General features: G+C 43.3%; 1 protein-coding gene and 1 long non-coding RNA gene across 9 annotated transcripts in view; one reads left to right on the forward strand and one right to left on the reverse strand.

Annotated features, from left to right (window-relative positions):
* Nucleotides 1-3,749, forward strand: part of LOC136166595 (zinc finger protein 621-like) — a 28,257-nt gene extending 24,508 nt beyond the window's left edge. For all 7 annotated transcript variants that reach the window (XM_065933087.1, XM_065933086.1, XM_065933088.1 and 4 more), the window contains one exon: nt 887-3,749. In XM_065933087.1, the coding sequence (XP_065789159.1) occupies nt 887-1,824 (938 nt within the window). In that variant the 3' untranslated portion in view covers nt 1,825-3,749. The remainder of the gene's footprint in view (nt 1-886) is intronic.
* On the reverse strand, nt 2,206-25,579 carry LOC136166597 (uncharacterized). Of its 2 annotated transcripts, none has more exons than XR_010662954.1 (3): nt 25,394-25,579; nt 25,196-25,307; nt 2,206-2,326 (listed from the first exon to the last, which is right to left on the reverse strand). It is a non-coding gene; the product is annotated as an uncharacterized lncRNA (long non-coding RNA). The 2 variants fall into 2 exon arrangements; XR_010662953.1 differs by lacking the exon at nt 2,206-2,326 and adding an exon at nt 21,570-24,733.
* Nucleotides 25,580-25,647: the final 68 nt, after the last annotated feature.

Raw genomic sequence — 25,647 nt, forward strand, 5'->3', positions numbered from 1 at the left:
GGCTCAGATGGTAAAGAATCTGCCTGTAATGTGGGAAACCTAGGTTTAATCCCTTGGTTGGGAAGATCCCCTGGAGAAGGAAATGGCAACCCACTCCAGTATTCTTGCCTGGAAAGTCCCATGGATGGAGGAGCCTGGCAGGCTACAGTCCATGGGGTCATCAAGAGTTGGACGCGACTGAGCGACTTTACTTTGCTTTAGGAAGAAATTTTCCAGGCTTCACTTCTCTCACATATTGTGATATTGTAAAAAGTGGTTTCTTTAGCAGTAAAACCATGGTGGCCTACAGTTCTCCAATCAAATTGTATTCCCACTGACTTTCTGAAATAAATAATGTTTTATCCCAAAATATTATATGAAATATTTAAAAGTAGAATTGTTGCGTTGTTATTTAGAATTCAAAATTGGGGGTGGTTTCCTGGCTTCCAGGTGGGGCATTGGGATCCATCATTTCTCTGTTTGTGTTTCTGGGCTTCTCAGCTGCTCCCCTTCATCTCACCGATGTCTCTTCCCTCCTTGGGGGTCTCCCTCTCTCTCTTTTGAAGCCTGTTTGCATTTCGTGCTGGTCTGTCTTACCTCACCCACTCTTTTTTTCCCCTCTTGCTTCCTTTCCTTCCTACTCTTTCAAGTTCTCATTTGCCCACCTCACCTTCCCTGGTTCATTCCCCAGCCCTTCCTTATAAGAGGCACTTCCTGGACTGCAGTGTCATCACTTGTCCAGTTTATGCTGTTGTTTTTCTTTTTCTTTCTTATCCTCCTTTGGAAGCTCATAACCATCTCATGGTATATTTTTGAAATATCGCATCCTAGAAGAGAAAACCAGGACTGCTGGAACCTGTTTCCCTTCCAGTTCAGTAATGAGGAAACTTGTGGTTTCTTTGGTCAGGTGGTGAGAGGGGCATCAAGACAGAAGAGCCGACAGTAGAGCAGCAAGCCTCTGAGGGCACAGAGGCCCACGGCAGGCCCATGGGAGGGCTTCTCACAAACGTGTCTCAGCACTTGGATTTTGAAAGCAAGGCAGTGTGGCAGACTTTCAGTCTGAATCCCAATCTGATACTTCGAGGCGGCATGAAGTTCTACAAATGTAAAGAATGTGGGAAGATCTTCCGATACAACTCAAAGTTCCTTCGGCATCAGAAGAGCCACACTGGGGAAAAGCCCTTCAAGTGCAAGGAGTGTGGCAAAGCTTTCAAGTCCAGCCAGAACTGTATCATACATGAGAAAAATCACATTGGTCAAGGACCCTATGAATGTAAGGAGTGTGGCAAAGGTCTGAGTTCCAAAGCCGCCTTGACCCAGCACCAGAGGATCCACACGGGGGAGAAGCCCTATGAATGTAAGGAGTGTGGCAAAGGTCTGAGTTCCAACACTGCCTTTACCCAGCACCAGAGACTCCACACTGGGGAGAAGCTCTATAAGTGTAAGGAGTGTGGGAAGGCGTTCACCCAGAAGATCACCTCCATTCACCATGAGAGAGTTCACACCGGAGAGAAAGCCTTCAAGTGGTACCCCATCTTTCTTCAGCATCAGAAAAGGCACCGTGTGGAGAAGCCCATCAGGGTGCTCGGGCCCCCCCTGCTGCGTCCCCAGGGCCCCTCTGCACCCTCAGGTCCCAGGCGCCTCCAGGGCCCGGGCTCTGCTCCTGCTGTGGCCGTGGCCTTGCCACACGCCATCCTCACTCCTGCCTCCGGGCCCGTGTTCATGCTGCTGCCCGCCGCTGGGGTGCTTTCGTCCCCTGTCCAAGTAGTTCTTGTCTTCCAGGGTCTTCCTCCTGCTGAGAAGCCTTCCCCAGTTATTTTGACCCCTGCTCCTCACCCCCCGTGACCTCTGTCTTGCCACTTCTCTGGCTGTTACAGCAGATCTCTAACCTACCTTCAGCTTGTTTATACTGCACCTGTGTTCCAGCTATTTGAGCATAAACCCCATTGTAATCGAGATATATTTAAAGACTGTGTTATATACAACATATTCTCTTCTGGGTAGAAAATGGAAACACTTGCCTTTGATATTGGTCCCTTGCAGACTTGAGCAGTGATGACCGTATCTGAATCATGGGGCTGCTCGTGGGTGAAGTGCTGGTAGGACGCTGCGGTGAATTACGGACATTTGAGAGAAGATACCCCGTGTCAGGTCCCTGTGATGTGAGAGAAGCTGCCTAGGAGAAACAGGAGGCATGTGAGATCTGTCAGACTTTAGAATTGGCCTGAGTTTCCAACCAGGGCCTCTAGAAATTAATGCAGGTTGTTCAGTGGTTGAAGGTTCATGGTGTTTTCATGCAGTTGAAATTGGGTTATCTTTGACACAGATCATTGAGGATCTCATACATCTGCAAAAAAATCATGTGAAGTAACCAGTTAAAAAACATGTATTGGGCTTCCCTGGTGGCTCTGGGGTAAAGAATTCACCCCCAATGCAAGAGAAACGGGTTCAATCCCTGGTCCGGGAGATCCCACATGCTCTGGAGAAACTAAGCCCCTGTGTTGCAGCTACTGAGCCCACCTGCCTCAGCTGCTGGAGCCCGATTGCCCGAGAGCCCATCCTCTGCAGCAAGAGAAGCCACTGCCGTGAGAAGCCTGTACTGCAACTAGAGAATAGCCCCAAATTGCTGCAGGTAGAGATCAGCCTGTGCAGTAAAGAAGACCCAGCACATCCAAAAAAAAGGAAAGAAAATACGTGTACACAGTGATAGCAGTTATTTATATGATTGATACCAATCATGTCGTGAAAGGTTTTTTTTTTTTTTAATCTTTAGTTTTGCTCTTGATACGTAGTTGTTTCCTTTTACCTTTGGTTTCCTAAGCACACATACACCAAAGCATTCGTCTTTGCTCCACCCATTGTGTACATTTTTCTTGGTGGTGGTTCTGGTTTGCTGTTTGCGAGCATTGGTTTCTGCATTTCCTTTTCTCCAGATAGCATAAATTATGAGTTTAGCAAATTACTGAAGAAATAAGAGCAGATGATTTGGGGGAAATCTGAATATGCCTGTGTCATGTTTTTAAAATAATTATTTATTAATTTTTGTTGGCACTGGGTCTTCATTGCTGCACATGGGCTTTCTCTACATGTGGTGTGTGGGCTTCTCATTGCAGTGGCTTCTCTTGTTGTGGAGCATGGGCTCTAAGGTGTGTGGGCTCAGTAGTTTTGGCACATAGCCTTAGTTGCCCTATATTATGTGAAGTCTTCCCAGACCTGGGATCAAACCTGCAGCCCACCAGGCTCCTCTGTCCTCTACTGTCTCTTGGAGTTAGCTCAAATTCTTATCCATTGATCGGTGAAGCTAGTTAACTATCTAATCCTCTGCCTTCTCCTTTTGCCTTCAGTCTTTCCTAGCATCAGGGTCTTTTCCAGTGAGTCAACTTTATATCAGGTAGCTAAATTATTGGAGCTTCAGCTTCAGCATCAGTCCCTCCAGTGAATACTCAGGGTTGATATCCTTTAGATTGGCTGGTTTGATCTCCTTGCAGGTCAAGGGACCCTCAAGAGGTTGTGACAGGTTAGTGAAGTAGAACTTTGGACTGCTCTTGCTTTTGACTTTAGATGAGGTCTTTTATAACTATGCAAAGGACTATGTGAAGTAATTCCTGGGAAAAGAACTTGAGTTATGCATTATAGGCACACCTTATTTTATTGCGCTTCATTATATCTGTTTTGCATATACTGTGTTTTTTACAAATTGAAGGTTTGTGACAATACTGCATTATTGGAAAATGGCTAATATTTTAGCAATAAAGTAATTTTTAATTAAAGCTGTTCCTCTTTTTTTTTTTTAACATAATACTATTACACACTTCACAGATTGTAAATAACTTTTATATGCACTGGGAAACCAAAAAATTCATGTGACTTGCTTTCCTGCCGTATTTGCTTTATCATGGTGCTCTGGAACCAACCCACAGCATCTCCAAGGTATGCCTTACTAGCACTGTTGTGCTGTGCTTCGTCACTCAGTCGTGTCTGACTCTTTGCGACCTCATGGACTGTAGCCTGCCAGGCTCCCCTGTCCATGGGGGTTCTCCAAGCAAGAATACTGGAATGGGTTGCCATGTCCTCCTCCAGGGGATCTTCCCAACTCAGCGATCAAACCTAAGTCTCCCGCATTGCAGGCGAATTCTTTACCATCTGAGCAACCAGGGAGCCCAAGAATACTGGAGTAGGTAGCCTTTCCCTTCTGCAGGGGATCTTCCCGACCCAGGAATTGAACTGGGGTCTCCTGCATTGCAAGCGATTGCATTGCATTGCAACCTCTTTCCCAGCTGAGCTATCATGGAAGCTGGTAAAGTATTAGCACAAATTTAAAGTAAACCCTTAAATGTTTATGGAAGGGGCCATACGTTAAAAAGTTGCTTTTCTATCTACATGTTTCTCCGTTGCAATTAGTGCTTTTTAAACTACACCATGTGTCTCAACAACCTGGTATAGAAAGAGTAATTTTCTGGCCTAACTCTCAGAGATTCTGGTTTTTAAAACAATGTTTTATGAGAGTATAGCTGATTTACAACGTTGTGTTAGTTTCTGCTCTATAGCAAAGTGTCTGATTGTGGATATCCATGGTGATGCTCAGCCCTTTAGTGTGGACCACACTTTGAGAGAGCTGCCTTGAGCAGAAGATGTCTGGGGGCGTACATTGATAAAGGGCTTGCACTGTTAACTCAGTGGTCTTCAGGAAAGAGACCTCTAAAAATAGTTTGGGTGGTGTCACTTTAGAAGGAGAGAGAAAAGGAAGTGGAATTGGTCCATAGGGAAGAAAAGGGAAGGGGAAAGAGATCTGATGTGGCCTATGGAGAGTCCTTGAGTTCTCAACCACCAGGAAGTTCCTGAGGTGGACAGTGGCTACTTTTTGCTGTTGTTGTGGCTTATTTGCATGTTGACTGAAAGAGTGAGAAAATTTTTTTGCTTATATAAAGTTAATACATTTGGGTTAAAGAGAGCACAAAGTGGATGCTGCAGATGCATGGAACTGAACAATAACAGTAAAAATGAGATGTAGCCGGGTCTATGGGATGTGACAGAAGGTGGGGCTTGGAATAAGGTTTATAGTCTTGGATGCATTCTTTTTGTGAAAACTCACTCGGTCGTGTTCTGACTCTTTGCGACCCCATGAACTGTATAGTCTGCCAGGCTCCTCGGTCCATAGGATGTCCAGGCAAGAACACTGGAGTCGGTAGCCATTCCCTTCTCCAGGGGATCTTCCCTAGCCTGGGATCCAACCCAGGTCTCCTGCATTGTCAGATTTCAGAAGTTACCTGAATCTTTCCTAACCTTTTCTGCCACATGGAGGTGCTGTTCAGCTTCCCGCAACATGCTTTAGGATTTTCTTAGCTCTACTCAAAGTCAAGTACTCCTTCACCTAATTTCGATTTTCCAAACTGTTATATTTAGCTTATTTCCACTGTCCTTCTGAGTTTATGCCTTTCAATTTTTAATCTCTTTCTCAATGGGGTTTCAGGAGGGTGTCAATGCTATGTTCAATGGCCATCTTTAACAGAGTCCTTTGTATCTTACTTCTGCTAAGTTTACTGGGGGAAAGGGTCTATATTTGTTTTTAGTTTTTGGGTAATTATTTTGGTTCCCACAACTACCACCATCCCCAACTCTGAACTACAAGACTTCAAACTTCCCAGGTGGATTAGTGGTAAAATATCTGCCTACAAAGCAGGAGACCTGGGTTCGATTCCTGGGTCAGGAAGGTCTCCTGGACAAGGAAATGGCAACCCACTCCAGTATTCTTGAGTGAAAAATCCCATGGACAAAGGAGCCTGGAGGGCTACAGTTCGGATATCACTATGCGACTAACACTTTCTCTGGAAGTGTAGGTGATGCTGGTGGGGTGAAGAAGAGGAAAATAAACTAAAAGTCTTCAAGAAACACTGAGATTCCATGTCACTTCCCCACCCCTCTCTCCTTGGGAGCAGTGTAGCAGGAATTTTGGGTGTTAGGGAACAAAAATAGATGTTAAGTCCTTCTCCCTGTAACCAAAACCTCCTCATCTCTTGAGGATGCTGCTTCCCCAGCACCATCCCTCACATCACATATTCTGGGTTCTTTCTCTGTGAAAGTTTCAGGCCATTCTTCACCTCTGACTTTCCCCCAAAACCTCCACCTTTGAATCCTGTCATCAGGCTGAAATCTCTGGGTCCCGTGTCCTTTGTTCCTTGAAGATGTCAGCTCATCACCTGCTCTTACTATGCTCAGCATTAATCTTCTCTTAATTCTTGCTGTTTTCAGTGGATGAGCCTGCCAACAGCTCACCTCTCATTTTCCTTCTTACCCTTTCATTTAACCTGAACCACTCCTTTGATTGTGTCCTAGACCTCTTCATGATACTCTATCTCTAGGGTTCCCTTCATTTTCCTGGACTGCTGCTATGCACCTCCTCTCTCAAACCTCCCAGTGCCTCCTGCCCAGTCCTCACCAGCCTCAGTTGATACATTCTGCTCTCTGCTGGGATAACTGAGTTCCAGGGAGTGGCTGTGGCTTCATCCCTGGTGCCAGAATTCTGAAAAGACACAGATGGGCCCTACCTCATCTCTTCCACCTTCTTTTCAACTTGCAATACTCAGTTCTCATTCTTGTATACTAAGGCAGTTCTGTCACATTCAGCAGCCCACTTCTACTTCCTAATTCTGTGTCTGTGTGTAGTTGCAGACAACATTATCTTTTTTTCTTTGGTCACACTGTGCAGTTTATAGGATCTCAGTCCCCCAAGCAGGAACTGAACCTGGGCCCACAGCAGGGAAAGTGCAAAGTCCTGTCCACTGGGCCATCAGCGAATTCCCCAGAATCTATTTTAACATGTTTAAGCAGAAATGGATTTGCTACAAACCACTAGGTAGCTTACAGAATTCCCAAAAAGGAACTAAGTTGGACTCTCACATAGGCAGATGGTCAGAAAAGGGACCAAGGACAGTACCAAGAGGCTCCAGTGGAAACCCAGCAGCTGCTGGTGCCTGCTACTAGACTGGCACCCTCACCGCACCGAAGAGAGGGGCTAGACCTCCAGGAGGTTTGCTACCTGTTCTGAGAAAAACCAAGTCATCCACATCCACTTGAGAAGGATCCTGACTATACGGTCTCATGACCTTTATTTCCATCTTCCAAGTTGTACCTGCTCAGTGAAAATTGGTTGTATGTGTACATCTAAAGAGCAAGGGCTTCTAGGAAATAGTTTTTGAATTCTGCCTCAGAAAGTGAGATTTATAATGTGGAGCAGTCCTAAAACAGAAAGGATTTTCAAAACATTTTGAACAGCTTTTATAAAATATCAAATATTCTTTTCAGACATAGAAAATGACCAAAATTTCTGAAGAATACATGATATTCATGGGTAGGGAAGGTCAATATCCAGATTCCAGTTTTTGCCAAGTGAATTTTTATGTTAAAAGTAATTCCAATCAAAATTTACAAGGGAAGTTGTGTGTGTGTGCACGTGTATACGTGTGGAACCTCACAAATTGATTCTAGAATTTATACAGAAGAGAAAAGGACAAAGAATAGCTAAGACATTTTTGAAGAAGTTGGCTGATTTTGTGCTACCAGATATTAAATATATTGATAATCAAAAGCAACAAAAGCAAAATCAAAGCCTCCCTAACCTTAACATACACTGTAATATGATTTATGTGAGTTAAAACAGCAAAGGAGTCTTTAAAATAAATACATTTTATACACAGTTATATACCTTTATACAAAGTACAGAATTATAGAGAAAGTATAAAGTGATCAGCATCAGTGGCACAGGCTGAGAAAATACACCTCCTCTCCTCTTCTTGTTCCTCTGTTCTCCTCTTACTACTTCATTCTGTCCCACATTCCAGGAACCCAGTCCCAAATGCTGCCCCTCAGTGGTCCAACACTCCATACCTTTGCCCTATTCCTTTTCTGAAAGCAATAGTAGATATTTTGTTTCTAAAATATCTTGAATTAAAGATTCTCAAAGTGCTTTACAAAATGTGGTCTTTTTACGCCTCTGTAAGTAGATCAGTACAAAAAGCTTATTTTACGGCTGTTCAGAAAGAAGTTATCTGATTTCAGTTCAGTTCAGTCGCTCAGTCGTGTCCGACTCTTTGCGACCCCATGAACCGCAGCACTCCAGGCCTCCCTGTCCATCACCAACTCCTGGAGTCTACCCAAACCCATGTTCATTGAGTTGGTGATGCCATCTAACCATCTCATCCTCTGTTGTCCCCTTCTCCTGCCCTCAATCTTTTCCAGCATCAGGGTCTTTTCAGTGAGTCAGCTCTTTGCATCAGGTGGCCAAAGTATTGGAGTTTCAGCTTCAGCATCAGTCCTTCCAGTGAACACCCAGGACTGATCTCCTTTAGGATGGACTGGTCGGCTCTCCTTGCAGTCCAAGTGGCTCTCAAGAGTCTTCTCCAACACCACAGTTCAAAAGCATCAATTCTTCGGCACTCAGCTTTCTTTATAGTCCCAACTCTCACATTCATACATGACTACTGGAAAAACCATACCCTTGACCAGACGGACCTTTGCTGGCAAAGTAATGTCTCTGCTTTTTAATATGCTGTCTAGTTTGGTCATAAGTTTCCTTCCAAGGAGTAAGCGTCTTTTAATTTCATGGCTGCAGTCACCATCTGCAGTGATTTTGGAGCCCCCCAAAATAAAGTCAGCCACTGTTTCCACCGTTTCCCCATCTATTTGCCATGAAGCGATGGGACCAGATGCCATGATCTTAGTTTTCTGAATTGCTTTAAGATAAAAATCATATTGTTTTATTAATTTTTTAAAGATTTGTTTATAGCTATGCTAGGTCTCCATTGCTGTACTCTGGCTTTTCTCTAGTTGCAGCGAGTGGAGGCTACTCTTTGTTGTGGGGCACAGGCTTCTCATTCAGTGGCCTCATTGGGATGGGGACGGGCTATAGGCTCATAGACTTCAGTAGCTGCAGCTCGCAGGCTCTAGAGCGCTGGCTCTATAGTTGTGATGTATGTGCTTGGTTGCCATGCAGCATCTGTGATCTCAAAGCAGGTATCAAACCTGTGTCCTCTTCATTAGCAGGTAGATGCTTAACCACTGCGCCACCAGGGAAGCCCCTAAGTCATATTATCTTAAAAGCTAGATAATATATAAAAGAATATGTTGCTTAAGGAAAATATTTTGAAACTTCTATTACATGAAGCCCAGTTGTAGGGCTGGCTCATCTATTTCTCATAAATGAATCAGTAATGATTGTTATTTCTAACGATCTCCTCACTAGTTACAATGTGTGTTAGTTGCTCAGTCTTGTCTGACTCTTTGTGACCCCATGGGGTGTAACCCTCCAGACTCCTCTGTCCATGAGATTTTCCAGGCAACAATACTGGGGTGGGTTTCCATTTCCTTGTGCAAGGGATCTTCCTGACCCAGGGATCAAACCAACGTCTCCTACATTGTAGGCAGACTCTTTACCGTCTGAGCTACCAGGACTGTTACAGGAAATTTCAGTTGGCCACAATTTTCAATTTACCCCATTACCACCTTCTTGAGGACACCTTGAATTGTTTTAGTCATGACCTATGGTTTATGGGATTTAGTTTCCCAACCTGGGATCGAACCCGGGCCCCTAGCAGTGGAAGTGGAGAGTCCTAACCACTGGACCACCAGGGAATTCCCCTTGGATTTTAATAATGATAAAAATATCTACTTTACTGGTGCTGTTTACCATTTAACATTTAAGCACAATGCCACTGAAAGTTAGATATTTCTATAACAGGTTTTTATTTTTAAAAACTCCAGGAACGGTAAATGATCTTGCTTCAGGACAGTGACTACAGACATAACTGAAGTGTATCAATGGCCACTTTCAGCTCTAATCTTTACTTTCTAAGAAAAGCAGTCTCAGATATAGCAGTTCTCAGTGTATCAAATAATTATGTGGGATAGATGAATTTTTTCTTGCCCTTGTTTTGCCAGCAATCTTAGCAGTTTAGTTATAATTTGTTCTTCAGTTACTACTAGCAAATTGGTTATCTAAGGAAGGAGTGATGTTCGTTAGATTCTGTCGATAAAAGTGTAAATAATGAGTCTCAAATGTATAGGGAGCACAAATGTGAAGCCAAATTGTGTCTGTTCCTAAGAATGAGGTTTTCTTTATAGCCACTGTTCTGGGAACAGAGCAGTTTTCTTGTACCTTTTCAGCTCTCTCATTTTCCATAAACAAGATGCCTGATTATTATTTTTTAAATATTTATTTATTTGACTGCATGAAGTCTTAGTTGAGGCATACTACAACGATCTTCATTGCTTCCTGTGGGATCTTTCACTGTGGGGCACAGAATCTCTACTTGCAGTTTGAGGGCTTAGTTACTCTGAGACATGTGGGATCATAGTTCCCTGACCACTGGGGTTGAAGCTGTGGACCACTGCAAGACGGATTCTTAACCACTGGACCAGCAGGCAAGTCCTGATACCTAATTATTTTATAAGCAATTAAGAAGAGGTGTCTACATTATCTCCACTTTTAATCTCTTGGCCATATAAAGTGGCTTTTAAATTTCTTTCTTTTTTTTTTTTTTTTCTGATTAGAAATAACATGCTTTGGAGCAAAAATTTTGCCTGGAAAAATACCTAGGCCTGAATTTCACCATGTTTAATTCTTTGGTGAATATATAAATACACACAAGGTGAATGTGGATGCATCCATGAATTATAATTATGCATACTCTGTCATAGAGTTCTTTTAAGTTAGCAGAATACAATGTAGGTGTCCTAGTAAACAAACGATCTATAATATGTTTAATAGCTGCATGATATTGCACTGCATGGATTTCTCTTCTTCCTGGAACTAATTTCTTATTATTGAATGTTTAGGATATTTCCATTTTGAATCTCTCTGAATACTTAGATGAACAGCCAGTACATATGATTGACACAGTTATGATTTATCATTATTTTTTACCTCATTCCATTTAAAAGAAGTGGAATATTTCTGTTAAACTAAGGGCCTCTTTGATACCCAGCCCAAGCTCATCCTGCTTACTGCACAACAGGCCAATAAATTAGGAGATGAGTTGTTGGAGCAAGAAATAATGACTTTAACTGGAAAGCCAGCAGGCCAGGAAGATGGTAGACTAGTGTCTTATCACAAAGAACCATCTTTCTTCAGTCAGAATTTGGGCTCCTTTTACACAGGGAAGGGGGAGGGCTCACTGCAATGCCAATGGGCCAGGGGGACCCACCCCTATTACACCTTTTGTTCTTCTACTTCGCTTATTATTTCTCCAGAGCTACTCTATAAATAATAAATGGCACTGCTTTTCATGTTGAAAAAGTCAGCGTTGGTGCGGCTGTCCCAGGGACGCTGGAGAGTCATGCCCTGTGTAGCCTTGTGTGCCTGTTCTCTGTCTCGGTGGGCTATTAGTCTCTCCCCTGTTACTCAGCAACATGCTCCCCCATTAACATTATGCTTGAGGTGTACTACTAGAGGATTCAGGAACGTAAGGGAGTAAACCAAAAAGAAATATTTAGAGCTCAGGAAATGGAGGATCCAGCATTCACAGGGTAGTGGAGGGAGGAGGGGAGAGCTTACACCGGTCCCAGGCAGCAGCCCGTTTGGACTGGAGCAGGACGATGAAGTATTGTGGGGTTAGGCCTCCAGGAAGAGAGGACAACAGTATTCTAATTCCAGGCACGTCATTATGCACCGTCAGAACACCAAGGACTAAAAGGGTGTGTGGGAGTGGGGAACAGGTCACACACATCAAGGAACTGGAATTGGAATGACACCAGACTTCTCAGTAGCATCATGGGATGCTCCAAGAGGATGGACAGTGCCTTAAAAATTCTGAAGAAAATTATTTTCAGCCTAGGATTCCATCCCTAGCCAAACTGTCCATCAAAAGTAAAATAATGCAAGTAGAATGCTAAGTGCTAACTATAAATGTACTGAGAGTACTGAAACTGTAAATCACTTTGTGACCATTATAATAAAGACTGGTTCAGGTAAGAATCATCAATGGATGCTCAGTATAGGGGGAAATTTAACGAGGATCAGAATATTTGTATCATCTTCAGTGTTTCCCAGGGAAGCTCATTAGTTGCAAGAGAAATCACAAAGTATCTACAAATTGCACAGCGCCTTGACTGGATTATCAAAATTAACACCACCAAAGAGGGGCATTTGGAGATTGTATCCTTCATACCTGATGACCTGAGAAAAGCACATCACTTGTGAGTATCCTAGTAAGGGATGATTATCCCGAATCTAATCACAGGGAATCACCAGGCAAACCCAGTATGGTGTATTTCTATTCAAAAAGGTGATTCTGTGTTCTTTTAAAAATGTGTCATAAAAGACAAAAGACTGAGAAGGTATTCCAGATTAAGTGTGACTAAAGAGATATGATGCTAAATGCAATACTTGAGTGGATGTTCTGTTGAAGGAAAAATAAACTGCTATAAAGGACAGTATTGGGCTGACATACAACATTAAAATATAGACAATAAAAAAAATATAGACAATAGATTAGATACAAATTGGATCAATATGAAATTTGCTAAAGGTTAAAGTATTGTTATTATGTAAGAATATTCTGAGGAAAGATACACACTGAAGTATTTATGGATAAAGGGACATGATGTATGAACATTACTCTTTTTTAATTATTTAATTGGAGGCTAATTACTTTAAAATACTGTAGTGGTTTTTGCCATACATTGACATGAATCAGCCATGGGTGTACACGTGTCCCCTATCCTGAAACCCCTCCCACTTCCCTCCCCATCCCATCCCTCAGGGTCATCCCATTGCACTGGCTTTGAGTGCCCTGTTTCATGCATCAAGCTTGGACTAGTGATCTAGTTCACATATGATAATATACATGTTTCAATGCTATTCTCTCAAATCATCCCACCCTCACCTTCTCCCAGAGTCCAAAAGTCTGTTCTTTATATCTGTGTCTCTTTTGCTGTCTCACATATACGGTCATCATTACCATCTTTCTAAATTCCATATATATGTGTTAATATACTGTATTGGTCTTTTTCTTTCTGAGTTACTTCACTCTGTGTAATAGGCCCAGTTTCATCCACCTCATTAGAACTGATTCAAATGTGTTCTTTTTAATGGCTGAGTAATATTCCATGGTGTATATGTACCACAGCTTCCTTATCCATTCGTCTGCCGATGGGCATCTAGGTTGCTTCCATGTCCCAGCTACTGTAAATAGTGCTGCGATGAACATTGGGGTGCACGTGTCTCTTTCAATTCTGGTTTCCTTGGTGTGTATGCCCAGCAGTGGGATTTCTTCATCGTATGGCAGTTCTATTTCCAGTTTTTAAAGGAATGTCCATACTGTATGAACATTACTCTTAAATATTTCAGAGAAAATCATCATCTGTCCCCACTCATCTACCCCTCTCTCCCTCCCTCCATCCATCCGTGAGAGAGAAAGAGGAGAGACAGAAAAAGAAAAAGCAGATATTAAAATGGAACAAAACGCTAGTAACAGGTGAATGTGTGTAAAAGGCAACACAAGTTTCATGTAACTATTCTTATTCTTAGAACTATTCTATAAGTTGTAAATATAAAAAAAGTAACATAAACATGTTTTCAGACATCCAAGGACCATATAGTTTAACCATCATGTTATAAGAATGTGTGCTTCAGAAAAAACTACAGATGATCTAGGAAATTGGAAATCCAGCACAGGAGAGAAGAAGAAAGGAAGCCCCGAGAAGGCAACAGTAATCAGTCCAGATTGGAACAGAAGGATAAAGCATGGTGGGAGAGAGATCTGGGGAAAAAATGGGACTGATAGATTACTTGGAAGTGTTTGAGTGTTCAGAAAATTATTGTTTCACAAATCTGTCGGAGAATTTGGGAAAAAAAAATAAGGGGCAATACAAAACAAAGCAAATTTCAAAAGAAAAAAAAAATTCAGGCAACTATGAAGTATAGGAAAAGCCAAAAACTTAGAAAGAAAAGGTAATCATAAAACACACCATGACTTATCAGGTAATGACATTTACAGTCATGATAAGTAAACACTGAATTTTTATAATCAAACTTTGTGATATATTGGGAGAATGATAGAGTATAGTGAGATGTAAAAAATTACATCCTCAATAATCACCATCAGAACTCAACAGATTCTAAACAGCCCTGTGAAGAGCAATGTAAACATATGTGGCAGTTGCCGCTGTTTGCCTACAAAACAGCCAAGCCGTTTGTTCCTCCTTCTGGATTTTGTTCAGCATTTCCCTCCTTCCACTGGCCATGTGTAGCAGGGGCATCCCCAAAGGGGAAATGCTCTTGGTCCAAGCTGATCATGCTGGGCCTATACCTCTCTTTTTACCAGCCAGGGCACGGCAGTGTGCTGTAGTTCTAGCTGATGACACGCTAGGGAGGGCTTCTCAGGGGTTTCAAGGAGTACATTTTACAATCTTAAGAAGTACACAGCAAGTGGCCTTTCGGCATTGTCATTTCTAGAGTGGTGTTCAGAGCTCCTGAGTCCTCTTGTGGGCCTGAGGGGAGCCAGACACGATGGCAGAGGGCAGAGCCCAGGTCCTAGAGGAAGGGAGCCCTGGTCACACCACAGCCTCTCTCTTCTTTTGAAGTATCTTGTAAAGATACAATCAAGGGAGTTCCCTAGTGGTCCAGTGATTAGTTGACTAGAGTTCCCTAGTGGTCCTGTGCTTTCACTTCTTAGGGCTCTGGTTCAACCTCTGGTCAGGGAACTCAGATAACAAGCCTTGCGCATAGCCAAAAAAAAAAAAAAAAAACCATGATACAATAAACATACAATAATATACAATTAAAGACAAAAAATTGTAGTCTTCACCATCTGAATCTTTCATCTATATGTTACTGTGAACAGAGTGTATGTTATTCTGGCCTTTTGCATATGTTTATGCATGTGTTTGATTTTTAATATATGTTCATATGTATGTGTTCATATACATGTACACACACACAATTCTTTAAACCCACAATGGGATCCTCCAAGAGACCAGTTCTCAAACTTGAACATGCTTAAGAATGATCCTGAGGACTCCATAAACACAGATTACCCGATGCCATCTGCAGAAACTGCCTCACTTCAGGGCTTACACCTCAGTCCTTCTAGGAACCAGTGGACAAACTCACCTGCAGTCCTGCCATGTGAGATCCTCTGAATACTCCCGATTCATGTTCCCATCCCTCCCATTTCTTTCCAATCCTGGGAGCATAACTGTCTTCGTTCTGGGTTTCTGTTCCAACTAGAAAAGCACAAAGCTAGTTAATGTCCTCCTTGTTTGACTTGCTACCTACTTCCAAACGCAGGTACTTTATGGAGACATTGAGAAACAAGCTGGCAGAGATCTTCAGGGAACACCAGCCGACCCGAATTGAAAAGGCTGTTTTTTAGAGATAATCCTCAATACCCTTCAGTGCAGGAGGGCCCCCAAGTGGTATATTAATAGCAAATGCCTATTAAAAAAATTTCTTTTTGCTTCAAAGAGATTTTTATAGTGATAAGATAATTATATCACTGCTGTGCTGTGCTGAGTTGTGTTTGACTCTTTGCAACCTAGTTATAGGCCATCAGGCTCCTCTGTCCATGGAATTCTCCAGGCAAGAATACTGGAATGGGTTGCCATTTCCTCCTCCAGAAGTCTTCCCAATCCAGAGCCAGAACCTGAGTCTCCTGAGTCTCCTGCAGTGCCGGTGGGTTCATCACCGAGCCTCCTGGGAAGCCCATTTGTATCATTAGTAGTTCCTTTTAATTTCTTGGGCAAAATTTAGTAGGTGAAGAATTGAGATAAACTTCTATTTCCTCTTGGAGGTACTTCACATGGGTAAAACAGGCCACATATTTGAAGGTTAAGGCCTGGCTCTCAGTGAAGAGCCCATGGATGGCTCTGTCTGGCATGGCCATTGCTGGTAATATATAGACAACTGGAGGTCCACAGCTTAGGTTAAATATGCTCATTGGTCCATCTTATTGGGAGAATATCAGTTCAGTTCAGTTGCTCAGTCGTGTATGACTCTTTGTGACCCCACGGACTGCAGCATGCCAAGTCTGTCCATCACCAACTCCCAGAGTTTACTCAAACTCATGTCCATTGAGTTGGTGATGCCATCCAACCATCTCATCCTCTGTCCGTCCCCTTCTCCTCCTGCCTTCAATCTTTCCCAGCATCAGGGTCTTTTCAAATGAGTCAGTTCTTCCCTTCAGGTGGCCAAAGTATTGGAGTTTCAACTTCAGCATCAGTCCTTCCAATGAATATTCAGGACTGATTTCCTTTAGGATGGACTGGTTGGATTTCCTTGCAGTCCAAGGGACTCTCAAGAGTCTTCTCTAACACCACAGTTCAAAAGCATCAATTCTTTGGCACTCAGCTTTCTATATAGTCCAGCTCTCACATCCATACATGACTACTGAAAAAGTCACATGACTACTGGAAAAGTGACATACATATAGTCACTTTGACTATATGGACCTTTGTCAGCAGAGTGATGTCTCTGCTTTTTAATATACTGTCTAGGTTTGTCATAGTTTTTCTTCCAAGGAGCAAGTGTCTTTTAATTTCATGGCTGCAGTCACTATCTGCAATGATTCTGGAGCCCAAGAAAATAAAGTCTGCCACTGTTTGCATTTTTTCCCCATCTATTTGCCATGAAGTGATCTGTGATAGTTAGGTTCCATAAAGTCACTGTGAACACTGAATTAGCAAATATAGAAGAACCCTTTCTCTCAAGGGAAGTACAGGAGTAGGTTTGTGAGACTCTGGCCATAGTTTCATAAACTAATAAAAACATGACCTTACTCAATGTGTGTTTTTAGAGACAAGCTGTTTAATATACATCATTGATTCATTAATACTGAACTGATGGCCAACAGTATCATAATGCATGCCTGAATGAAGTTTATCTAACAGACGTATTTTCTTCATAAGGCACATCATAGCCTTCTTGCTGTTAGGAACACTGGATTGCATTTCAGGACATAACTCCGGAGCCATCCTAAGCAGTGAAATTACCAACAAAAAGTGGCACAGAAGTGTGAACAGAGTGACATTAAATAGACTACAGAAAGGGCACTTGTGTATAGTCTAAAGGATGAATCAAGAAGACAGAGTCCCCTTGATCAACCTCATCTAGGAATATGCAGGGTGTGTGACTCAAGGCTTTTGCCATTCTTCACATGTCTGTGAATGACCACAAGAACACTGAGGGTATTGATTTTGGGGTTACTACTGAATTTTAGTGAGTATAGAAATTCACAAATATAGAACCTGTGAATATTAAGGATTGGCAGTATGCATCTCTTAAATATAAGAATTATTTTAAAAACATAGCTTCAATTACCATTTTTGCTGCTGGATTCCTTAACATTATGGAGTAGCCATCAAAATTCATATTTTCCCAACTGTCTTCTTAAAGCATCTTTATGAATCCATGGATTTAATCATAGCTGACATGTTTAAATTCATTTGCAAAGATTATTATGATTCATATTATTATTTATCTTCAATATTATCATCACCCATGGTCAGACTGTCCCATCTTTGGCCAGTAGGAGTTCCATTTGTCCAGGCAGCACTGGTTCCTTTCCGTGAGAAATGGGCTGTAGAGACCCTGCTACGGGTGCTCACTGCTGCTCAGCACCGTCAGCTTCCAGTGGACAGAACCGGCAATACAGGACGTACCCGTCTGTCTATGTGTCTGTCTACCTATTAGCTATCTATCTATTTAATCATAAAATACATCATGAATTTGAACCTGTGCTTCCTTTTAGGGTTCTGAATTATACGATTTTTACTCAGTTCTTCTAATACTTGTATTTCCTACTTGCCACACCCAGAATCTTTGTTTCAAAAACAACACGAATGATAAAATATCATGTAATTATTCAGCAGTTTTATCTGACATTGCATTACCCATGTGACAGGTCTAAAATAGCAGAACCACAGTAATATCATTATTCAAAAGTTACTTTGTTGCTGTTTTTTAAAATTGGAGGATAACTGCTTTACAATATTGTATTGGTCTCTGCCATACATCAACATGAATCAGCCACAGGCATACATATCTCCCCTCTCTCTTGAACCTTCCTCCCACCTCCCACTCCGTCCCACCCTTCTAGATTGTCACAGAGCACCTGATTTGAGCTCCCTGCATCAAACACCAAATTCCCACTGGCTCTGTTTTATATATCGTTATGTATATTTCCATGCTACTCTCTCCATTTGTCCCACCCTCTCCTTCCCCCACTGTGTCCACAATTCTGTTCTCTGTCTGTATCTCCACTGCTGCCCTGCAAAGAGATTCATCAGTATCATCTACAGTCCTTTTTGTACTTAGGATGCATCCCACTGGGAGTGTGCAGTCAAATACTTATAGCTTATCTCTGTAGTTTTGCTACAAAAATGGATACACAGGTTCATTTATTTCATTTTTTATATTTTGGGATTAATATTTTAAAGTGTAATGTTGTCTTAATAGATGTAAAAGAATCACATAGCATCAAAGACATATCTAGAAACCAAAATATATGCAAGGCTAGCTTGTATCTATCCCTGTCTCATCCACTCTATACCTTTCTTTATCCTATAGAAAACCCTTAAAACCTTTTTGTGGTTTACTTGTCTGTGGAAAAATAGAATTAAATCTGTACATACTTATATCCTTTATTATAGAAATAGTAGTATACACATTTTTCTGCACTTAAAAAAAATCACTTTAACAATGTATTTTGGAAATTGCTCCATAGTAGATGGAGATACTCATTATTACAATATAGTTATATACTACTCTATCATAAGGATATACATAATTTATTCAATCAGTCCCAGATTGTGGCATTTTAATTGTTTTCTGTCTTAGCTATTATAATGAGTGTCCTTGTATACCTCTCTCTTTCTAAAGATTTATTTATCTATTTATGACTGCAGTGTGATTTTTAAAAACTTATTTATGGCTGTGCTGGGTGTTCATTGCTGTGCATGGGCTTTCTCTAGTTGCAGTGAGCAGAGGCTACTTTTTAGTTATGGTGTCCAGACTTCTCATTGCAGTGGTTTCTCTTGTTGCAGAGCATGGGCTTTAGGAACCGTGGGCTTCATTAATTTCAGCTCACAGCTCTGGAACACTGGTTCAGTAGCTGTGGTACACAGGCTCAGACGTCCCTTGGCATGTGAGACCCTCCCGGACCAGGGATCAAACCCACGTCCCTGCATTGGCAGGTGGAATCTCTACCTCTGAGCCACCAGGGAAGCTCCATTTATCTTTTATATTTGCCAGTATATATTTGAAATAGATTTCAAGAAGGATGATTACTGAATCAAAGGGTAAAAGAATATATAATTTTGCTAAGTATCTTCAAATTCTCTTCCATCCAGGTTATTCCATTTGCATTCCTTCTGTGTGCAAGCCTGTGTGTTCAGTCACTTCAGTTGCCTCCGATTCTTTGCCACCCTAGGGACTGCAGTCCACCAGGCTGCTCTGTCTCTGGGGCAAAAACACTGGCATGGGTTGCCATGCCCTCCTCCAGGGTATCTTCCTGACCAGGAACCAAACAGGTGTCTCCTGCATTGCAGGCAGATCCTGTACGCACTGAGGTACTGGGGAAACCCCTGTATTCCTTCTAGCGATGTGTAAAGGTGCTGGTTCTCCCAAAGTTTCATTAACAAGAGTGTACTGTTGAACTTTTCGATTTTTGCTAATCTTTTGGAAAGGCAAGAAATTGTATCAGTGTAATTTGCATTTGTTATTATTGCCCAATACAATGTATTGGTAACATATAAAATAATACATTTCACAGAAACCCGAATCTCCTTTCTTAAAAAGTTAATGCAGCTGCACCAAATCAACATTTCCAGCTGGGGTGACTGGCTGGGCCTGAGTCCAGCTGTCCATGTTAGATGGGCGTGTGGTTCCTAGTTTAATACAAACTCCACTCTACCTCTCACTGGATTATAGAACCTGCCTTTCCCTGTCAGTGTTTGATCTGTCAGCCCATCCCTTGACTTGGAAAGTAGGTGTATCAGTTATCTGTTGCCAGAAAATGCGGCATCATGAGCATCAGTCACAGAACTGCAGTGACCTCTATCACACTGAGCATTTGTTGTTCTGCATCTGGGGTGGTTGGCTGGGTGGCTGTGCTGGTGTTAGCTGGGCTCACTCACTGTGTGAGGGTTTGGTTAGCTGTCAACTGATCTAGATTTTTGACTGTATGGTTACAGAGCCACATAGAGTGTGATCCCATAAATGTAAAGCATAGTGTGTATTGGGTGGTGTGCTCTTTGTCTGGATGCCGCTCATGCACGAGCCCTACTGCTAGGTTTATGGGGGGCCATGTCCCCCTAAGAGTCCTGTTTTTCTCTGGGTGCGTTGTCCCCTGATGACCCACTCCCAGCACTCTAGTCTCAGACGTCTGCTCGCTCAGTAAGGACTTTTGCTTCTCCCAGGTCCCTTGGCTCTCTCAAAGGTGGGAATGTGGTCTGGTTCCGCGTGAACCATGTGGTGGGGCAGAAGAATGGAAGTAGTAATGTTGACCTGAACAGAAGAAGGCTGAGCTCCCCGGGGAGAGGGATTCCTGTCCCTGACCACGTCTGGGCTCAGACAGCAGCTCTTCCCTGGGTCTCCAGCCTGCCGGCCCGCCTTGCAGATTCTGGACTTTCCAAGCCTCCACGAACCAATTTCTTTCTTTCATTATTGGAGTATAATTGCTTTACAATGCTGTGTTAGTTTCTGCTAAACAATGATGTGAATTAGTCATATGTACACGTATATCCCTCCCCACCTCCCACATCCCACCACTTTAGTGTTATCACAGAGCACTGAGCTGAGCTTCCTGTGCTTTATATTAATAGCAAGTCCCCACTAGCTATTTATTTTACACATGGTAGTATATATATATGTCAATCCTAATCTCTCAATTCATCTCAGTCTCCCGCCCCCTTCTCACCCCAGCCCCATGTCCAAATGTCTATTCTCTATGTCTGCATCTCTATTCCTGCCTTGGAAATAAGTTAATCTGTACCATTTTTTAGATCTGACATAAAAGCAATAATATGCAATATCTGTTTTTCTCTTTCTGACTTCACTCTGTATGACTGACTCTAGGATCATCCATGTATCTACAAATGATCCTATTTCATTCCTTTCACTGGCTGAGTAACATTCCATTGGCTTCCCTGATAGCTCAGCTGGTAAAGAATCTGCCTGCAATGTGGGACACCTGGGTTCAATCCCTGGGTTGGGAAGACCCCTGGAGAAGGGAGCAGCTACCCATGCCAGTATTCTGGCCTGGAGAATGCTATGGACTGTAAGTCCATGGGGCTGCAAAGAATCAGACACGACTGAGCAACTTTCACACATACACACACGAGCTCGTTTCTTTAAAGCTTTTTAAAGATGTGGTTTTTATTTATTTATTTCTGGCCGCACTGGGTCTTTCTGGCTAGCTGTGGCTGACAGGGGCTGCTCTCTGTTGTGGCGGGAGGGCTCTCACTGCAGTGGCTTCTCCTGTTGCGGAGCACGGGCTCCAGGCGTGAGGACGGACTTCTGAAATCGTGGTGCACAGGCTTATTTGCTCGCAGTATGTGAAATCTTCCCAGACCAGGGATTGAACCTGCGTCCCCTGCCGTGGCAAGCAGATTCTTATACACTGGGCCACCAGGGAAGTCCCTGCATGAGCTAATTTCTTAGACTCTCTGTACACACACACCCCGTTGGTTCTGTTTCTCTGACTAGTGCAGAATGTTAGCAGGGGAAGGGCTTCACCTGCGTTGTTGCTGGTTTCCTTCTAAGGCAGTTTAAGAACAAATACGCTTCCCCACAGTGAGAATTCATTTCCTTCAGTTTTACATGAACAGATGACTATTCCTCACATAAACAAAAGGCTGCCTTCATTTCTTGTCTATTACAGTTCTATTCTTAGGATTCCATCCCTTCTTGTTCCAAGTTGCACTCTGGAGATTTCTGGAATTAACTGACAATGTGTGGTCTAAGCACCAGATAAGTGTTCTGTAATCCCTAGGTTTTTCTCCTGGCAGGTTGAATGGGGTGGTCAGAGAGTAAGACTGATGTAAAAGAAGTCTTTTTACCCTGCCACGAATCTTTAGAGGATCTTTGTAGTTATACCCCTCAAAGATTTAGACCTTCCCTAAGCACTATTTATTTTCAGAAACTGTCCTGGGTTCCATGGCAGGTTTCATTCAGGCCAAATCGGATAAAAGGGATGGTGCAGTCATAAGACTACATTAAGCCATTTTGTCTCATTGAACCTACTAGAATTTGGTTACTTATTTTTGCCTGTGTGGCATGTAGGATCTTAGTTCCCTTTCAAGGACTGAACCCACACCCTGTGCATTGGACACCCAGAGTTTTAACCACTGGACCACCAGGGAAATCCCACTGAACCTAGGAGGATTTATACTCAAGTCTCTGAGTCTCAAAAGTGGGAGGCTCTGTGTGTCTTGGATGTTCTGAGTTTTGTACAAATGGCACCACTGACACATGGGCCTCACTCATCCTCCAGGATTCCTGAGCGCGCACGAGAAAGATCTCAGTAGCCAGGCTCGGAAAAGGAGAGGAAGAGACGGCACAGCAGGCAAGCTGGACTCTGCGTTCAGTGGCAGAGGCTAGGCTGCTCCTCTTCCTATCACATTATTCTGCAAATATTCCACGGAGTGTTTGTTCTAAACGTCCTCTGATTTGTCAGAGGCACCTTGGCATCACGGGGAACTGGCATCTGGGAGAAGCACTGAAGGTGCTTTGCAGTGGGGGCTGATTTCTTAAATGCACATAAATTCTGCACGCTGTGCATACAACCAAACCCATCACAAACACATGCTCTGAAAATCCTCTTATGAATTCTTTTCAGTCTGTGCCTCTGCAGAGAACACGGGTGTCATTTGAAAAATAATCACATGATCTCCCAGACTCACAGTGGGATGAACGAGGGACTGATGGGCTTGACTCCCCATATTTGGAACCTCTCAATCCCCAGGTTCCAACATTACAACTCACTGGTGGGGATGGAGGGGTGAAGGGAGGAAGGGGAGAGAAGGGAGAGAAAAGGGAAACAGCCAGTCACCAGTGGAGTCACAGCTCTTCTCTGGGGAGAGACTGATGTGAGGAAGGTGGGGGAAATACATCTACCACAGCATAGAGGTTTTTGAGTCAAATATATCTGGGTCCAAATCCAATTCCTATTGCTTACCAGCTGCATGACCAGAGGCAAGTCACCCAAAGCCCCGAGCCTTAGCTCCCTTACGTGTACAAAAAGGGTAAGAGCTAACTACCTTGAACAGTTGCTGGCAGGCTAAGATTATGATTGTGAAGAACACGGCACACAGTGGGTCTGCAGGAATGCTAGCTTCCTGACAGCTTTTCTTAGATGAGTGCTCAGAGAAGTCAGTGCCAGACTCGGGTCTGACTTGGCTTCCCTTTTGACAAGCAGTTATGGCAGGTGTGGATGGATGTGTGTCCACCCAGGTTGGGGTGTGTTTGAGGAAATGTGGTTTGAGGTGAGATGAGATTATCCCAGTGGGAGATACATTTGTCTACAGAGAGGACATGATTTTCAGAAGATCCATTTAATTGCATCAAGTGGAAGCACCTGTCAGTACAATTTTCTGGGGGCTAGAAACCCACATCAGTTTCTACAGACAAAGTCTACAAACAGGTAGGTCTCCTGTGCCAATTATTCACACCTATCTTTGGGGGCCGTGGGATTTAGGAGATTTTGGAAGACACCGTTGGCATAGTAGGATGAGTAGAGCATGAATCTAGGAGGGACAGGAGGACTGCAAACACCATAACATCAGGCAGTTCAGACAACTGCTGGGGAGACACAGGAGGACTGAGCAGTGCAGCAGAGGCTGTGGGCTGTGGGGGCCGGGAATTCTCTGTCATGTTTCCATGGTGTTGAAAATGCTTTTCAGCTCCCAGGAGAAACTGTACCGATGTTGGTTAATAGGCTTTTCTAGCTCTGAGGCCTCATATTACATCTAAACTTCTTGAGGTTCAGTATTCTCACTTGTAAAATGGGGAACATAACAGTACCTACCTAAGAAATGAAGATGAAAAGCAATGATGCTTATAAAGCCTTAGCATAGTTTCTAGCACATATTAAGGTCTCATAAATCTTAGTTATTATACAAAGGCCGTTTAAGTGTCTGGTGCAACACAACAATGAATATGAATTGATTGCAACAAATTCATATGTTTTCAAACATATTAGTTTTTCCTTTTGGATTGCTGTTGCTATCTAGCTGTTTCTGTTTGGTTTCAGTATCTATATGTGTAATTACAAAAGGGAGCTGGGCTGGAGCAATGTGAAGCAGATGTTTAATAGCAGGAGAATTTGAGTATACAGTCTGTGAAAGGCCCCCATCATAGGGCTTCCTAGGTGGCATTAGTGGTAAAGAATCTGCCTGCCAGTGCAGGAGACATAAGAGACATGGGTTTGATCCCTGGGTCGGGAAGATTTCCTGGAGGAGGAAACGGCAACCCACTCCAGTATTCTTGCCTGGGAAATGCCATGGACAGAGGAGCCTGGCAGGCTACAGTCCATGGGGTTGCAAAGAGTCAGACATGACTGAGCAACTGAGCGCTAAAGGTTCCATCACAGGGCATCTGAAACAGCAAAGGAGAAGTCCCTGGGTACCATGGTACCTGCGGCCACAGGAGAGAAGCCATTCCTGGTTCAGTTACTATCCTGGCCCTCTGTCGTTGCACAAATTGAAGACGCCTTTGTAATTAAAACCCTTCTGGACAGAGGTGCTGAATTTCTCCAATTTGGGCCTGGAACACACATACAAGTATATGGTGGGAAAGGGCTCTAAGAATAAATGCTAATCGCTGTTTCCCTAAACTGTGTCACAGGTTGGAGTTCCAGCAGGGCTTGTATCTCTAAAAACAATACAGTTACAAAACAGAACAGCCTCACAAGCACTTATTTCATGCCAGGCACCACCGTAAACACTGTGCCAATCTGTGAATTCATTTAATGATTAAACTTCAACAGCCCTTTGTGGGGGTACCCCCATCATACCCATATAAGACAGTGAATCAGGCAAACCAACTGCTGCGGATCCCCAGTTATTTTGAGTGGTTCAGCCAGGTTTCTGAAACTAACTGGTTGACGCTCTCAACCCGTAGACATCTAGCCACTGAAGCGGTGGGCATTACTCTTCCCACTTCCAGTTCTCCCACAGCGGTGCAGTCACAGGGCCCAGGCCGCGTGGGCACACTGGAGCAATGTACCTGTTATCTGGAATGGCAACCACAAGCAGTGTACACCTCCTGGGAAGTCCTCAGGACTGCAACCTTTCAGCCGCTTGCACCGGATTCCCATGTGGACCCGTGGTGAATTCGCCTGCAAATGCAGGAGACGCGGGTTCGATCCTTGGGTCTGGACGATCCCCCGGAGAAGGAAATGGCTACTCACTCCAGTGTTCTTACCTGGAAAATTCCATGGACAGAGGAGCGATGGGGTCGCAGAGTCGGACACTACTGAAGAGACTTAGCACACAGCACATACCTGGGCCCAGAGGCCGCGATTTGAGTAGATTAAGGGGTGCCGCGAAACCCAAACTCTAGTCGGCTCAGCGGCTGGAGCACAAGGGCGGAGCGACCAGCCTCTAGTTCTGTGTTACCGCGCCCACCAATGACGTCACGGGCAAGCGCCTGTCCGAAGCCCAGCCCCTTCGGGTTAC

Source organism: Muntiacus reevesi, chromosome 4 (assembly GCF_963930625.1).
Source record: "Muntiacus reevesi chromosome 4, mMunRee1.1, whole genome shotgun sequence".
In the NCBI taxonomy this organism is placed as follows: Eukaryota; Metazoa; Chordata; class Mammalia; order Artiodactyla; family Cervidae; genus Muntiacus; species Muntiacus reevesi.